Source organism: Aegilops tauschii, chromosome 3 (assembly GCF_002575655.3).
Source record: "Aegilops tauschii subsp. strangulata cultivar AL8/78 chromosome 3, Aet v6.0, whole genome shotgun sequence".
In the NCBI taxonomy this organism is placed as follows: domain Eukaryota; kingdom Viridiplantae; phylum Streptophyta; class Magnoliopsida; order Poales; family Poaceae; genus Aegilops; species Aegilops tauschii.
The window spans coordinates 18,430,412-18,448,688 of NC_053037.3; the positions used below are offsets into that span (position 1 = coordinate 18,430,412).

General features: G+C 48.8%; 1 protein-coding gene across 6 annotated transcripts in view; it reads right to left on the minus strand.

Annotated features, from left to right (window-relative positions):
* Positions 1-703: 703 nt before the first annotated feature.
* The window catches only part of LOC109782620 (LEAF RUST 10 DISEASE-RESISTANCE LOCUS RECEPTOR-LIKE PROTEIN KINASE-like 1.2), a 29,318-nt gene continuing 11,744 nt past the window's right edge, over positions 704-18,277 (minus strand). For 2 of the 6 annotated variants that reach the window (XM_045234568.2, XM_040403262.3), the window contains exons 2-4: positions 2,326-2,358; positions 1,886-2,140; positions 704-1,757 (exon numbers count right to left, since the gene is read on the minus strand). In XM_045234568.2, coding sequence (XP_045090503.1) covers positions 802-1,757; positions 1,886-2,140; positions 2,326-2,358 — 1,244 coding nt within the window. In that variant the 3' untranslated portion in view covers positions 704-801. Of the gene's footprint in view, positions 1,758-1,885; positions 2,141-2,325; positions 2,359-3,211; positions 5,517-7,711; positions 8,356-10,778; positions 11,807-18,277 lie in introns of those variants that run through there. The other 4 variants (XM_040403265.3, XM_073509846.1, XM_020341249.4 and 1 more) reach the window with 4 other exon arrangements.

Consider the following 18,277-nt stretch of genomic DNA (forward strand, 5'->3'; position numbering starts at 1 on the left):
AGGCACTAAGTAAACCACACCTACATATGCAAACTAAGTGTTATTTTTGACCTCAAATTGCATATAAATCAAATACTAGCACATATAATTCCTCCCAAATTACTAAACTCATAAATTAATCACTATACAAAGCATTGCAAGAGCTAATCTAGCAATGAGAGATGAAGGACAAAGTTGCTAACCTTTGTGATCATTTGAATGGATGCGGGCCTTCAAATCTTGACAAATTTTGGGCAAAATGTGTGATGACCTCGAGAGAAAGAGGGGAAGAACAGAGAGGAGAGGGGAAAGGGGAAGAATAGAGCGAGCTCGGGTGGACAAATGGTCTATGTAGGACGACCTTTAGCACTGGTTCGTGCCACGAACCGGTACTAAAGGTGCTGGAGGGCACGAACCGGTACTAAAGTGAGTGGTGGCAGGATGTTGTCAGTCCGGGACCCCTCCACGAACCGGTGCTAAAGGTTCGCCACGAACCGGTACTAATGAGAGCGGCCGGCTAGCCGTTAGAACCGGCACTAATGCACACATTAGTGCCGGCTCAAAATCAAACCGGCACAAATGTGCTTGACATTTGACCCTTTTTCTACTAGTGCCTGCTAGCCTCCTGTTTGCCTGGTTAACCCTGCTCATGGGAAAAAATATACAATTTTGATTTTTGTATCATCTCCATCCGAGGTCGTATGCAACCTCGGCAGTCAAAACATTGCAGCACATCGAATACCCCATTTTGCCGAGCTTTAATATTATTTTTTGTTTTGTCAGTGTCAAAGAGTGCCAAAAAGGGCCTATGCAGCTTTCTTTTCAGCATTTGTTGTTAGATAATCCACTAGCATTTGATGCTACCGAGTGGTTAGTCGACTGGCTATGGAATCTATGTATAACAGTGTCGGGCGAGAACTGCAGGCCATCCTTGAGCAAGCACACGTCCTCTTTCTGAGACGCCTTCTTCTTCATGCTATTAGCCCCACAGTCTCCGTCCCTGACGCAAGTCAGGATCTCCACCACCTCCTTGATCGACGGCCTCAGATCCCTCTCCAGCTGCAAGCACTGGAAGGCCACCTCCGCGACGCGATCGATCGTCCTCTTCGTTTCGAGGTCGGTGTCATAGCCGAGCTCCGGATCAACCAGCTGAACAACTAGATGGTTCTGAATCCTGTTGAGGGCCATGTTTGCCAGGTTGATCTCACTGTGGCTCCTGCTCATGTCCACAGCAGGTTTCGATGATATCAGCTCCACCAACACGACGCCGAAGCTGTAGACATCACTCTTGTCGGTCAGCTTGTAGCACTGGTGGTACACCGGGTCGACATAGCCCGGTGTGCCCTGTGGAACAGTCGACACATGGGTGACCTCAAGCGGGAACAGGCGTGACAACCCGAAGTCTGCAACTTTGACATGGAAGCTGTTGTCGAGCAATATGTTGGTTGTCTTCACGTCTCGGTGTATGATCTCCACGGCATGGAGGTAGGCCAGTGCTTCAGCCGTTTCTATGGCGATGTTCAGCCTCAGAGGCCATGTGAGGCCTCGTTCGGCCGCACGGCACCCGTGAAGATGGTCTGCGACCGTCCCATTTGCGATGAACTCGTACACCAGGAGAAGGTCACGGCTCATCCGAGACGTGCAACCATATAAGATCACAAGGTTCTGGTGGAGCAGGCGTGACAAGATGTCAACCTCATTCAGGAACTGCTCAACCCGTCTGTAGTTGTTCTTGTATAGGCGTTTCACCGCAACTACTCTCCCATCCTTGAGTTTTCCTGAATGAAAAAATGCTCAAAGTTGTAATTTATCTAAGCATATAGTTCAAATGTTCAAAGTTGTAATATATCTGCAATTTGACGTGTTAAGATTCACAAGCAACAAGATCGACAAACATGTGCTTTACCTTTGTAGACAGTTCCAAAACCACCATCACCAAGCTCCCTTGAAGCACTAAACCCATCAGTAGCTTCTTCAAGCTCCTCGAAAGTGAAGATATGAGGAGAACCATCCAACTCGAGGTCTTTACTGTATGATGTCATTGATCCACTTCTCATGAACTCATTTGAAGCTACAGCTTGTCTCCGCTTCTTGCGTTTGTACCAGGCAAAACAACCGGAACACACCGCGAACATGAATACAGCCCCGCATACTGGTCCAACTGTCCACAACAACAATATAACACATTAGCAATATGAAGCAACCAAGAAATGTGACTAATTTTGCATCATGTGATTTTACCACCTTGTTCTCCATATTCTGGTACAATATGGAGCACTGGAGGTTAGAACCAAAGGAAAATGAGAAGAAAATATGTGTGCCGAATTGGTCGCTTGAGCTACTCACCTATAATCTCCCATCTTGTTGATTTTCCTTTCCCTGCATAAGAAGACTCCGTAAATATTTCATCATTTATGAAATAATAAACGAGTACAGTAGTCGCTCGACAAATGAGAAGAAAAATATGCGTGCTGAATTGGTATTGTCATGGTAACTCTGTCAGCTTCGACCGTACAATAATCAAACTCCCTTTTGTGACTGGTTAATGAGGAAAATCCAGCAAAGGGTAAATTTCATATTACCAAATGATGGTGGCAATATATCCTGAAGTACATTCCGTAGCAGTCATAATCATACTCCAGTCTCCACATTTAGATCATAAAAAGTACAGCGTTCAATTCAACCTTACACACCTAACTAATTCAACAACAACCAGTTGCAATATATTGACTTCCACATGTTTGAATTTCGAAACATGGACCAGGGAAAAGAAAAGTACTAGGCGCATTGATCGGCGAATACAGGAATAGTTTACTTGCAACGAAACCAAGAACAATGCTGACTAATTCAACCAAATGTATTTTGACTAGGAACCGATAGGCTCAATCAGTGGACTTTATCACTAACTACCAAAAACAAAACAGTAATCTGCAGGAGCTCCAAGAAACCAAGCAAGCACCCTAGAGTTGAAACCACAATATCCGTGTCCAATCAGCATTCTACATCCCTCCTAGCAACAGCGACGTAAAACGCAGTAAATCTTTTCCTGACAGCGATTCTTTGTCAGATGCAACATCAAAAACGTCAGGCTTTTTTGGAGTCACAGAATGGGTCACTGGCACTTGAAATTTTGAGGGGAATGAATACCAGCAGCGGATTAGCTTGATCAAAGAACTAGTGATTGACTAGGCAAAACCATGGTGGCGCTGTCAGTTAATTTTCGTCAACTCACCGCACTTCTCGGGGTGGGAGACGCCGGAGCAGTTGCAGGAAAACCCGGTGCCGTCGCTGGCATACCTGCACTGCCCGCCGCTTGCCTCGCACTTGGGGCAGTCGCCTGACGGCACCGCCCACTCAAGCAGGAACCCTTGCCTCATGCTCTGGACATAGTCGTCGTCGCCATCCGGAAAACCCAGAACCGGCACGACGGAGAGGTTGCAGGCCGGCGGGACAACGCCCGGCTCGCGGTGGCTGCCATACTCCCCGCCGAGGCGGTAGAAGGACCCGTCGGCGCAGCGCGTGCGGCTGAACCCCGGCGGCGCCACCTGCCGCTCCTGCTGCGGCATGGTGCAGTTGTGGAGGATGAGCACCTCCCGGTTCTTCCCGCTGATGGTGTAGGGCCCCAGCCCGAGGCCCAGCGAGATGTTGAACCACCACGGCGGGCAGCCGGCGCGGGGCGGGACGAGGAGGTTGTGGTTCACGGCGACGAGGGAGGAGTTCTCGGCGAAGACCCGGGCGACCTGGTATTGCCCGAGCATGGAGCGGCTGAGGAACGCGTGGCCGCCGTTGCACTTGAGCTGGAAGGACGGGGACCCGCACGCCGGACGGCCGCCGCCCTCCTCCAGCCAGAACGGGTAGGCGATGTTCAGGTCGCCGCATCTCTTGGGCGAGCAGGTTGCGCTGGCCGGCGCCGGCAGCCCGAGAAAGGTAGCGGAGAGCAGCAGCAGGAGGAGCAGTGGCTGGAGCGGCGGCATGGATTGGATTGGGCACGGGGATGGGAAGCGGAGCGGCTGACTAACCGGAGCGGGCGAGGACGAGGACTAAGTTAACGAGAGCAACGGGACAGAACGGATGGCGGGATGTGCGACTTTGAAGATGAAGGACGGTGGCCATGGCGGCTTGACCGGTCAGAGTCAACGCGCTATCTGTTTTCCATTTCCATTATTTATTTATTTTGGTGTATCGCCTTGATTTGTGGGATGCCGTTCCGGAGCGTGGGAGCGCCCGCCACGGCTGGGGACGGCGACGGCGACGGCTTGCCAACCCGCCATTAATGTCGCATGGCCCGGCAGATAAGGAACTGAGGCCAGATAGATTCCTAGGAACTCGATAAAAAAGCGATCAATTCAACGACTGAACTCACCGTTGCCGGCACTCGGCGGCTCCCAGGTGAGGAGGAATCCATCGCTGATGAGCTGTTGGTAGTGGCTGGCATTCACCTCGCCGGACGCCACCAGCACCGGCACGGCGGTGGCGCTGCAGCCCTCCAGAGCGTAGCCGCCGTCGATCCCGCCGGACTCGTTGTACCGACCTCCCGTCCGGACAAACGTGTTGTTCCGGCACACCGTGTCCACCAGCCCCGCTCGGCGCGCTGTCCTCGGCGCCAGCGGCTTGGTACAGTTGTAGAAGACGAGGTTCTGGTTCAGGGGGCTGATGGAGAACGGATGCCCGACTTTAGTGGCCGTGTTGGCCGTCGGGACATGGCAACGAGTTCCGTCGCCGGAGAGATCGAAGTCACCGAGCTTGTGGACGTCGGAGACGAGCAGGGAGCCGTTGTGGAGGAAGATGTGGAGGATCCGGAGCCCGTACTCGGGCTCGTAGTACCCGAGGTAGGGGACGTCGTCCTTGCAGTGGACCTGGAACCCCATCTGGGCGCACCGGTTCTCCTCAGAGCCCGAGACGACCCCGAACGGGATGGAGACTGTCAGGTTGCCGCATTTCCCTGGCGTGCAGCCGCCGACGTCTGCCGCCGCGGCGAGCATCGGCGCCGGGATGATCGTGGAAACGACGACGACAACGGCGGCCAAGAGGAGGAGGCGAGGCCCGGGCCATGGCGACATACGAAAGAGAAGAATCCGACCGTAGTCTCTGGTGACGAAGAGGATGATATAATCTTTTGGCACAAAGTGGATGGAGGAGATGAGCTGGTAGTACTATGAACTGCGATATCGTGACAAGCTAGTAGGCACTCTTGTGTGGGTTTCATGGTACGAGCGAGGGGATATGTGATAAGAGGATGGAGCTTTTCTCTTGGCCAAGTGTGAGTGGTGTGCCGGAAAGTTTGACTGCACAGCTGGGGTGGGTTGCCAACGTCCACACACGCACGAGAACTCCACCAGCCCCCGGTCGTGGTCGAGCAGTGATGCGACCGGACCGGCCAGGATGATGCCAATCCGGGGCCGATCGGTGCCGGGCAGTGCACGCTCTTGTCGGCCATGGATGGACCCATGGCTGAGCTAGTTGGAGTTCAAATTAGGCTGATGGATCGAGTCGTCGGCCGTACGGCAGTCTGGTTGTAGTATATTGCCTTCCTTTCCACTTGTGTTCATGAGCATCTGCTAATCTTAACTAAACTCGTACTGCCCACTTGGAGTAGTTAAGTTTGCAGGCCACATCATCAAGGGGCCGAAGCTTCGTGCAACTAGTACTAGACTATTAATTAGTGTAGTAGTTGCCGCTCTTTGTTTACAGAAAAGAGCACAAAGCACCCGGGCATCTACTCATATTACTTCCTCTGTCTGTAAAGAAACATAAAAGCGTCTAGATTACTACTTCTTCTGTCCTAGAATATAAGAACGTTTTTGATACTATCCTAGTATTAAAAACTCTTATATTTTGGAACTCCCTCACATGGGGTGGACACAAGCATACTGCAAAGATCCCACATGTAAAAAGCTTAGCCGGAGTTTTTATTAGCGAAAACCACGCGTCACATTTGGGTAACAGTCAAAAGTTAACATTTGGGTAACAGGCAACGGTACTACACGTTTACCCGACCGTCACTCGTGGTCACCACGAGGTCAGTACCAAAGCACCATAATCCGCTGGCCAGTGCCGCGGAAACACACAGCACGGCGATGGAATGCATCTAGCCGCTGAAAGAAATGTCAGCCCGAGATAAGGAGAAGAACCAGAGGTAAATCTTCGTAGGGGACCTACGGAAATGGAAAGGATCGCACTAACCAGCGCAAGGCCAATCGCATGGCACCAACGGACCAAAGATGGATGCCGTGAACCGGAGAAAATCAAGCTAAAACGACCAAATGTCAGCAGGTGTCAAGTTGGTTGGTGCTTGGTGGTGGTACTGTAGGCTATGTTCAAGTGGGCGCACGTCCTGCTAGGGCGAGCAGGAAGGTGGAGGTGCCGCACTGGCCGGGCGTTGATCCGCCATGACTGGGCACGACTGCGGGTCTGCGGCCTTATCCTCTAAATAAGTGAGTGGCATGCTTGATTGCTAGAGTAGGTCGGATCTGTGTTTTGAATTTCGGCCGGAAAAAACGGATTTCGGCCATCTCGGACTGGGGCGAAATATATCTTTGGCCGAAATTGGTCAAATTTGTCAAATTTTGATCAAATTTCGGCCGAAAAAATTGAAAATGGCCGAAATTCGGCCATCTCGGTCTGGGGCGAGAAAAATCTCAAACCGAAAACCAAAACACAGGGTCGGATAAGGGAAATCGAAGCAAAGGCACTGCGGGTAGCTAGCTAGGAAGTGGATGGAGGACAAGATTGGACTGGCGAACTTACGTGGAGGGGGGAGCTCCCATGTCAAGATGAAGCCGTCGTTGATGAGCTGCTCGTACCGGCTCGCGTTCGCTTCGCCGTACGCGCCCACCACTGGCGTGACGGCAGCGTCGCAGCCATCGTAGCTGCCGTAGCCGGCCGTATCGTTGTAACGCCCTCCGGCGCGGACGAACACCTTGCTCGTGTCCCCGCACCCCATCCCCTTTGACGAGGTAAGCCATGACCGAGACCTCTTTGGCCCCGTGATGTGACTGGAACCAAGATGCTTAGCCTGATCATTTCGGTTCCGGCATCTGTGTGCCCTTGTCTTCTACTCCCTCTGTCCCATAATATAAGACGTTTTTTAATATTAATATAGTGTCAAAAAGGGTCTTACATTATGAGACGGAGGGAGTATCTAGCTAGACTTTAAGTTTGCTACAACCTTCACACTTGACAGGTTACCGGTTACTCCATCCCATAAAAAAGAAGGTTCTATATAGCATGATCAGTCACTGAGTTGAACTTTTAGAAATTGCGTAAATGTTTTTCTTGCAAGGGAGAATTCCAGTTCAAACCTAGAGTTCACACGTTTTATTCGGATTATTTCTAGGGAACTAATTTTATTGGGATAGGCACAGAGTTTAGATTGTGAAATGTTTTTCAAAATATTTATAATATTTTAAACTTTGGAGTTCACATACTTATTCGGACGCATTGGAAGACTAGGGCAAAGGGCTAAGGTTCAAAACCCGGACTTCTAACCAGGCTCCACCATTGCAGGAAATTTGTATTCACTACAAGCTATGATCAAGTGGGCGCACGTCCTCTGCGAGCCGGAGGGTGCAGGTGTCGCGCTGGCCGGGCCGGCCGCGGCTAACGTTGATCGGCCACGACTAGGGACGACTTCGGGTCTACGGCCTTATCCTCAATAAGTGAGTGCCATGATTGATTCTAGTTAGCCAGGACCGTTGATGAAAAGATGATTTGATTTGACGGGTGAACTTACATGTAGGGGCGCTCTCCCATGTCAAGAGGAAGCCATCGCTAATGAGACGCTCGTAGTCGCTCGCGTTCACCTCGCCTGACCACGTCCCCAGCACCGGCGTGACGGCCGCGTCACAGCCCTCGTAGCCGCCCGTATCGTTGTAACGCCCTCCGGCGCGGACGAACACCTTGCTCTTGTTCCCGCACCCCATCCCCGTCCGCACCAGCTCCCCGTCCTCTGCCAGAGCCGCTGCTCCGGCCGCCTCGGGGCAACTGTAAAAGATGAGTTCCAGGTTGCCAGGGTTGATTCTGAACTGGGCGCTCAGCTTGGCGGAGGTGTTCCAGATGGGCACTTGGCAGCTGTTGGGGGCGTGCTGTAACAAGTAGCTCTTGCCCAGATCGACGACGTGCAAGCTGCGCTCCTCGTAGGAGATGTTGAGGATCGCAAAGCCCAAGCTGATGGCTGCAGAGTTCAGTATCACTGGAGTAGTACGGTTCTCAAGGCAGCTGACCTCGAATTCCGGGTAACCACCATAGATTAAAATCGCGGGAGAAACGATTTCGCGGCGGCCTCTCCCAGCAGCTATAGCGGCCGCCATAGCGGGCAATCGCGGTAAATAGCGGAAATGATTCTGGAGGGATTTGTTTATTGTTGAGCCATTTATAGGGATATGTGGAGGATTTCGCGGCAGCAGCCATAGCGTAGCGGCGAGGCTCCCGGGCAGCTATAGCGCAGCTATCGCGGCTATTTCGCGGGCTATTTTAATCTATGGTAACCACATGTTCTCCCCGTGTCCCAGTCGGGGAGCCAGAATGGGTGAGAGATGGTGGTGTTGCCGCACTTCTTGGCCGAGCAGGCTTCCACTTGTTGCTCGGCCGCGGCCACCGCGAGCATCAGTGGTAGCCACAGGGCCCGGAAGAACCAGCAGCCAGGAGCCATATGAGCAGAAGGCTTGGAAAGATTGCAGTCAAACAGCAAAAGGGGATTGGCTACAGGTATGAGACAATACGGTGGTCTAAGGCTCTAAGCAGGAATGATATATGGGGACGGACGGACGGCAGAGCGAGTGGTTCAAATTTGAATAGAAAACTGGTCGTTCACAGATACGCCGAGTGATCCCATTGACCGGTAAGCCATGACTTGCAAAATTTCAGGGTCCTCCTTTGACGGGGTAAGCCATGACAAAGGCCAGCATGGCCCCGTGATGTGACTGAAACCAAGATGCTTAGCCTGGTCATTTTGGTTCCGGCATCTTCGTGCTCTTGTCTTCTATCTGGCTACTCCATTCGTATAAGAGCGTTTTTTTAAACAGAAAACACTCTTATATTAAGTGATTTTTTTTGAACCGGGCATCTTATATTAAGTGATGGAGGGAGTAGATTCTAATCTCGATACAACTTCACACTTGGCAGGTTACTCCTTACTGTATCCCACAGAAAAAAAGTTCCATAGCATGATCAGTCAGTGGGTTTCGTATTTTTTAGAATTTGCGTTTAGAAGGGAGAATTCGAGTTAGAACATGGAGTTCACATATTTTATTCAGATTTTTTGGGGGAACAAATTGCATTCAGATAGATATGCAGTTCAGATTGGCTAGTTTATGGAAAATAATTTCTATTTAGAGTCATTGGAAGGCAACGGCCAAGGGCTACGGTTCAAAACCCGGATAGCGGGCTACGTTGGCCGGATTCCACCATTGTAGGAAATTCTAATTCACCACTCATTGCAACAGATTGTCGCTAAATCGCATGGGGGCGAGCGTGATGGGTCTGCTCCAACTTCGGCACGAGCCTCGGGCGGTTCTTGGTGGTTTTTCAAGTCATTGTCTTTTTTTTTTATGATTAACATTGGTTTCCTTACATTTTTATTTTTACTTGTGTTTGCTGCTTTTCATTCTTATGCTTTCTTTTTTTTTCTTTTTCAAATACATGAACATTCTTAAATTCATGAACGTCTGAAATATCATAAGCATTTTTAAAAATCCATGATTTTGAAAACACATGAGCATTTCAGAATTCAATAAACTTTTAAAAAGATCATGAGAGTTTCTGAATCCATGAACATTTTTTAAATTTGTGAGTATTTTTTAATTTATAAAAAATTATAAATTTTGGGAACATTTTTAGAAATAATAAATAAACAATTCGAATTTAAAAACCAAAAGTTACTCAATAGCCGGTTTTCTACAGAGGGAGAAGTAGCTGGGAGCTCACGGGTTTTTCTGCCGATGGGACGGGCCCTCACATGGGTCGAGCACGTTATACGGACTATCCATTGCATGAAGCGATGAATAATAGCACCCACCATTGTGGGCCAATGTGGTGCAATTCGGCCGTAAGGGTGGAGAAATAAACATTAGCCCACAACTATATATGTCTGAAAGTCTACTTCTGACTGGGCTCTTACAATCCCTCAAAAAAAAAAAGACTGGGCTCTTACTGGATTATACTCCTGAAGAAGTGAACTTTGCCAATTTGGCTATAGACTTATTTCAAAAATAAAATAAAAATTAGCCATGGATTTCAGAAGGTCAGAGTTCAGACTAAACTATCCAGGAGCCACTCCTTCCCAACCCTGAGTACTCTGGCTTGGGACGGAGAAAGGAGACGACTGCACACTCTTACTGGACAAGCGCCTCCAAGATATACTATTATAAGGGGTTTGTCTATGTCACATCTAGATGTGAGATAACTCTCACCCTTGATTGTTTTTTTTTTTGAAAAACTCTTCCATGGATTTGTTATGTCCCCAAGGGTGAGGGAGTTAGATGTGAGATAATATCTCACATCTAGATGTGAGATAATATCTCACATCTAGATGTGAAATAACAAACCTGTATTATAAGTGATCCGGAAAATATATCTAACAAAACCAAGCATGTCACAATTTGACTAATATAGGCAAGTCGCCCCACGCCTTAGGCAAGCAGGACACCCGGCACGATCAACTCGGCCTTATCCTCGTGCGGTGACTAATAGTATGACTGATTGCTTGGTTCGGTACGGGAAATCCAAGCAAATTAGACACCGCACATCCTAGCTCACCCACGAACTTGATGAATAAAAGATGATTTGACGAGTAAACTTACGTGGAAAGATAGGGGGATGAGGCGGGAGCGGCACATCCCATGTCAGGAGGAAGCCATCGTTGAAGAGCTGCTTGTAGTCGCTCGCGTTCGCCCCCGCTGACGAGGCCGGCACCGGCACCACGACGGCACCGCAGCCCTTCCGAGCGTAATTGCTGTAGTTTCCGGTGGCGTCGTGGGGTACTCCCGCGCGGGCAAGCACCGCCCACTGGTTCCCGCACCTCACGCTCGTCGGCGCCAGCTCTCTGTTCCGACGTGCCGCGGCCGCAGTTCCGTCCTTCTCCGTGCAGTTGTACAGGATGAGGTTCAGGTTGACGGGGGCGATCTTGAACGGGCGGCCCTTCAGTTTGACCGAGGTGTTATAGAACACCGCAAGGCACTTGTCGGTGGCGTTCAACACGTCCAGCTTGCCGACATCAATGGCATGGAAGCTGCGTTCCTCGTAAGAGATGTTGAGGATTTCGAAGCCTCTGTTGAGGGGTATAGAGCTCCGTAGAGTTGGATCGCTGTTGTTGGTGCAAGCGACGTCGTAGCCCGGATGGGGATCAGGACTGCATGATTTTCCCGTAGCTTTGTCGGTGAGCCAGAACGGATCCAAGATGCTGACGTTGCCGCACTTCTTGGTCGAGCAGTCTACCTCCTGCCCGTCCTCGGCCTCCACGAGCATCCATGGCAGCCACCAAGCCCAGAGGACGGCGAGGACGAACCAGCAGCACCCGGGAGACATCGGAGCAGAAGTTTGGGAGAGATTGTGGTGAATGAACGATGAAGGGAGGCAGTACTGTGGTCGAAGCTTGAACCACATATATGGCGTGGCGAACGAGCGGGGTACAGTTGACTGCAAACGGGGGCCAAGCGATCACCCTCCAGGAAGTTTCACACTAATGACCCCATGGACTAGTAAGCCATGGCTTCTGAAACTTGCGTGTAACGACTTTGACGGAGTAAGCCATGACAATGACCCCGTGGACTAGTGATGTGACTTGGAACCAGAATGCTTAGCCTGATCATTTAAGTTCGGCCTACTTTGTGCTCTTGTTTGCTGATGAGTAGATTCTGATATTTGTGCAACCTACACACTTGGCAGATAACAGCCCTCTAACCTTCTTTTTTGTAGGCATTACACCCTTTTTTTTTCAAGCCTTAGCATTTGAAAAATCAGTTTTTTTTTATAAAAAAGTGGATTTGTGATGGTGTCCAAGACTGAGTTGACGGTGTCCGTCGACTGTCTGGCCTCCCCTAGAGCTCCTCCTGACTTGGGGGCGAACAAGGAGATCCATACGGTCCGGACAAATTTGATGAGCCAGTTTTTTATCCTGCGGACATATGGGGGAGATTCAGTGACTTGTGTCGGAGATCCCCTAATATGCCATAGTGCCGCAAAAAAATATATGAGAGAAAATCTAACTTTCTTTTTGAAAAGGGGTTATATCAATTTGGCTAGCATAGGCTATGGTCGTCTATCACCCCACAACTTGGGCAGGAAGCTAGTACCTCGCTGCCCGGCTGCGGATCAACTTCAGCATTATCCTTTAGTGACTACTAGCATGAATGCATGATGCATTTTCCAACCGGGCACACACCCCTTCCCATGAATGCATGATGCATGATTGATGGCTTGGGTCAATAAAGGGGAAAACCAAGCAAGGGGCCTAGCTAAGCTACAAACTTGACTAAAAGATGATCTGTCGGGTGAACTTACGTGCACGGCGCGGAGGTTCATGCCATGTCAAGCGGAAGCCACCCCTGATGAGCCGCTCATAGTTGCTCGCGTTCGCCCCCGCCGACGAGCCCATCATCGGCGTGACCACGGCGTGGCAGCCCTCCAAAGCGTAGCCGCCGTAGTTCAAGGTCGGGTCATAAGGTACTCCCGCGCGAACAAGCACCTCCCACTCGTCCCCTCACCTCACCGTCGTCTGCACCAGGCCTCGATCACGACGTGCCACCGCCGCCGCCGTGGCCTCCTCCGTGCAGTTGTTGAAGATGAGGTTCAGGTTGGCGGGGTAGATCCTAAACGAGGGCCGCAGTTTGACGGAGCTGTTCCAGATGGGCACATGGCAGCTGTTGGCGACTTGCAGCACGTGCAGCTTGCCCACATCAATGACATGCAGGCTGCGGTCCTCGTAAGAGATGTTGAGGACTGCAAAGCCGTCGCTGAAGGGCATAGCGCTCCGTAAAACCGGAGAAGCAAATCCGGTGAAGTTGCTGCCGCAGACGGCCACGAAGTCCGGGGAACCACATGATCTGCCGATCTCCTCGTCGGCGAGCCAGAACGGGTCCGACATGGTGAGGTTGCCGCATCTCTTGGCCGAGCCAGGGCAGCCTTCTCCTTGCTCGTCGGCCGCCGCGGCCACGAGGAGCAGTTGTAGACACAAGGCCAGGAAGAACCTGCTGCTTGCAGACATCGGAGCAGAAGCTTTTGGAAGATGGACAAAGGGCTACGGGGACTTTTGAGGCGTACTACGTGGTGGAAGGAGGGAAGATATATGGAGGCGCCGAGCGCGACGACTAGACTACTAGTGGCCGGAACATTTGACGGGCAAGCGAATCATACGCTACACGAAGTTCCCGAACTGAAACCTTGGACTGGTAAGCAGTGACTACTGAAATTTCCGTTTTTTTCCTTTTGCGGGGCCGTGTAACGACTTCGACGGATTGAGCCATGACCATGACTACCATGAACCCGTGATGTGACTGGAACCAGGATGTTTTGCCCGATCATTTTTAGGTTCGAGCTACTTTGCCCTCTTGTTTGCTAAGGAGTTGATTATGATCTTTGTACAACCTTCACAAATACTCCTAGAGATCTCAGTGACTGCCTTGGGAACTGGCTAAAAATTTTCCAAACAGATAACAAGAAACTGATCTTGGTTGGCACTTCAGCTCTTTTATGGGCGATCTGGAGATGTAGAAATGATATTGTCTTTGATAGAAAAAAAATATTACTGACCCAATGGAAATTGTGAAAATGATGTGTGGTTGGATTTCTGATTGGGCTATTTTGCAGAGAAAGGACCCAGAGGAAAGAATGTTGATGCTGAGAGCAAGACTCATCGAGCAAGTAGCAAGTGATGTTTACAAGGCGACGCAAGGGTGGCGTTTTGGCGTGCTTCGAATTCAGTAGTGAAGGAAGTCTTCTCTTTTGGCGAATCGGATCAAGATGCTGATGCCTGGGGTGCTGCTAAGCAAAACTGTTTAGAAGTAGTTCGAGTGCCTATTGTTAGACAGTGGCCTCCCCTGTTTTTATTTCCTTGCTTGTCTTCGCTTTGATCTTTGTCTGGGCTGTAATAGGATCAGTTTATGAACTGTAACCTGTCGGATACTTGATGGTTTCTCTAATGGAAATCGGAGGGGAAACCCTCTTTTGCTAAAAAAAAGCAACCTTCGCAATTGGCACGTAATATTATCAAACAAAATTAAAAAAAACTCCAACCTTCGATTGTCCATTTCTACACCTAGGCTACACTTTTTTTTTTCTAACATTAGCATTTGAAAATCAACCTCTCAAACACCTTAGAAGTAGCAAATCCGTAGGAATGCGTGTTTTTTCTATTAAAATGAATCACAACAGATTTCGTAGGATTTTTTTTGGCAAGGCAGATTTTTTAGGATTTTAGTCTATAGAATTTGTTCTACAGAACATGAATCTAAAGATTGGATTCCTTCAACAACAAAAAAGCCAATCACCTTGTTTCCAATTCCAAAGCAAATTTCTCCTTGGGTCGATTTCTTTATTTTTCCAATTTAAAAGGAGGTTAAACCATCTCCATGCTTTGTATCAATCGATCCATCCTAATAAAGAATCCTAAATCAGTATCATGTTAATTAAACATTTTTTATCACCTACTATCCAAGTGTTTTCGTTGTAGTAAACAATATGTCTTGACATTCATTGTTTATGTGGATATGTTCGAGTACCTGAAACATAAAGTGCTTGGTGACGCATGGCTAAGGCTTGAAACCCGGATCACAGACTACGCCTTACGGTGGATTCCCTTTGCTACAATACATGAAAATGTTAATTTCGCTTCGTGTGGGAGGAGAGTGATGCCCTACCAGAATAGCAGATGCACTCAGGCACTCAATCATTGCGTTGTTTTATCATATTTAATTCTTTGGTGTATTTTTTTTATTTTATTTTTGCCCCTTTTCTGATTGGCTTCCTTTGATTTAATTTTTTTATTTCTTTGGTTTTTATTTATTTTATTATTTTCCCTCGTTTCTTTGTAAAGCACTACCGCCTTATTTTCCACACTCTAGTTATCTATTTTACTTTACTTTTGGGGCACACAAACGATCATTTTTCTAATGTACATGCCCACTTCTTTTTAAAGACACGAAAGTGTGTTTACAAATACATGAATATTTTTTCTTAAAATACATACATATCTCTTTTGACATGCATGAATTTCTTTTATTTCATGACATTTTTTTAAATCAATTAGTAATTTGAAACTAGTAAAGAAAAGATTTACTTGTTATATAAAATTATTTATACACAAATATTTATATACTTTTTTGTGATATGTGAAAATGGTTGGTTTTGCGTGTTCCATATAGTCCAAAAGAATTCGAACAATATTTTAAAAACAAACAGAAAGTATGTATGGATTATTGGGCTGAGCAAGTAGCTCTGTTTTTTAGGGGAAGCTGCGCTAGTAGCTGGACCGTTAACGATGACCAAAGGTCCAAGAATGCCCCAGAAAAATTAATACAGGCACATTAGGCCGAATTTCAAAATAGCCTATTAATTTGCCACTGGGCTGTCAGTGGACCAGTGAACAAGCCCATGATGCCAATTTCAGACGTAGTGCAGACTTGTGAGTTGTGAGGTTCCGACTTCAGAGTTGAGGCTAGGCAGAAGTTCAGAGTCCAGATTAGGCATAGTAGAGAGGCTCATAGTTGAGACCAAAATCGATCTTGGCCCTAGAAGCCACTTGTTGTTCCGTACCACACCCCAGTTCAACTTGTTAACGAACTTGTAATGATGAACATGGCCACGTGCCTACTCAGAGCACCAGTTCCGCTGCTTGCCACAACCGAAGTTTCTGTCACGTCACACGTAGTAGTACTACGCATTTACGCGATGGACACTGAATGACCTAGCTTAGCTACAAAGTAGAAACTCGATGAAAAGATGGTTCGGCGGGTGAACTTACGTGCAGGTGCAGGCGCAGGGAGAGGTACAGGTTCAGGGAGAGGTGTCGGATGGTCCTCCCATGTCAAGAGGAAGCCGCCGTTGATGAGCTGCTTGTAGTGGCTCGCGCTCACCTTGCTCGTCGTCGTCGAGCCCATCACCGGCACGACGATGGCATTACAGCCCTCCAAGGCGTAGCCACCGTACTTTCCCGTCTCGTCGAAACGCACTCCCGCGCGAGCATACGCGTTGGTCGCGTCCGCGCAACTCAAGTCCACCAGCGCCGTGTCCCGATGCGCCAACGCCTTGGTGCAGTTGTAGAAGACGAGGTTCAGGTTGGCCGGGCTGACCTTAAACGGGGGTGCCAGTTTGCCGGAGGTGTTCCATATCGGAAAATTACAGCCGTTGGAGACGTTCAAGTCTTGCTCTTTTCGTAGATCAACGACGCGCAGACTGCTTTCCTCGTAGGAGATGTTGAGAATTGTAAAGCCGGTTAATCCAGAGCTCCGAAGAACTGGGGTAGGAGTACCTTCAGTTCTATTGCAATTGACCTCAAAATCCAAAGAACCACACGATCTTCCCGCCTCCATGTCGGGGAGCCAGAACGGTTGTGAGATATTGAGGTGGCCGCACCTCTTGGCCGAGCAGCCTTCCCCTTGGTGCTCCTCGGGCCACGCGAGCATCACTGGCAGCCACCATACCACCCAGACAAACACCAAGAACAAGCAGCTTGTAGTAGCCATCAGAAGGGAAGATTTGCCCGTGGGGCGGTTGAGATATGTGTATGAGAGAGGAGATGCAGTGGTCGAAGAGTGATATATGTGGACGCCGAGCGAGTGGAGTACAAACGGTCGCAACATTTGACTGGAAAATCGGGGCAAAAGCTATCATCGTCCACTAATTCTCTCAACCACGCCTTGGACTTGTAAGCCATGGTCTCTGAATTTCTGTCCCCATTGACGGGTTAGTCATCAACGTGACCTCTGTGTGCCCGTGATGTGACAGGAAACACAATGCTTAATTAGGCTGGTTCCTTCTGCGACCCTGCTATACATACAACGGAATGCCTGTCCAACACTGTATGATTAGAGACAATTATAGATAATTCAGTTTGTGGGCCATAGCATTTAGAGATGATATGCTCTTTAGTCGTACTGGTCGGATGAGAAAACCATTATACGCAGAGCAGTTTCGTTCCTTCTGTATCGATCATCGGCTACTTCATCCTCTTGTCGGCTATCTAGCTATAGATTCTAATGCTGTCATATATACGACGTTTTATGCCCGACGCTCACACTCGTACAACGGTGCCGATTAAGACGTCCCTGGACCCTGCATCCGACGATGGGTGAAAGCATAGGTTGAAAGACGTCGGACGCATAGCAGTTCCGAATTCTAATCCTTGTACAATATTCAAACTTCATATGTATTGGTCGCACATATATCCAAATAAAACAAAAACAAGATCAAGAAATAAAATGGTTTGAAATAGAACTTCATACACTTCAGGATTTGGACACGCGGTTCAAGAAATAAAACGTTTTAAATAAAAATAAGAAAAAAGAAAACGAAAACGCCCACGTTGCGACGAATGACGCACTACATGTGCACAATTGTCAGCGCCGAAGAAAGTAGGAGCAACCCTTAACTAGTGATTTCATTAAATGGCCCGTTTCCTAAAAAAATGTGTACCCCGCGTATTGTTCATTTAATGGACGGACCCAGACAGGGCTGGCCCTGTATTTTGGGAGGCCCTAGGCAAACTCGAGGACATGGGCCTCGCGTTTCAGATCACTTTATTTTCTTTTTCTCCTTTTCTCAGCACTCGACAAATGCTTTTTCTTAGGCAAGATGGCAGGCTAATGTCCTAAAATAAGGAAGAAAAGAGGATACAAAGAATTAGAATTTTATACATTGGATGATTGTGACCCTAGACATGTACACAACATGATAAAAAATTAGGATGGATCATGGATGAATAGTTGAATACGTACTAAAGAATCAAAGAAACTACTGAAGAAGTTTAGCTTTGGATGGAATCGGGGGATGGAACAGGAATATGGTACATGGATGGATACATACTGTATTGCCGCCTTGCCGGATGCTGGATGGATACATACTGTATTGCCGCCTTGCCGGATGCTGGATGGCTGAGCGGCGTGTGCAGGGACGACAACCAGCGGCGGCCGAGGCGCCAAGTGACACGCCGACGGTCAACGATAGGATGAAGTCACGAAGATGAACCGACAAGGGACGAAGGCACGAGACCAGATCTTCGATTGATTTGTTTCACACAGAAGCGAAGCGAGCGGCCGTGTGGCTGGCGTGACGCTTCGCGATCGCTACCTAGGGGGCACCAAGCTAT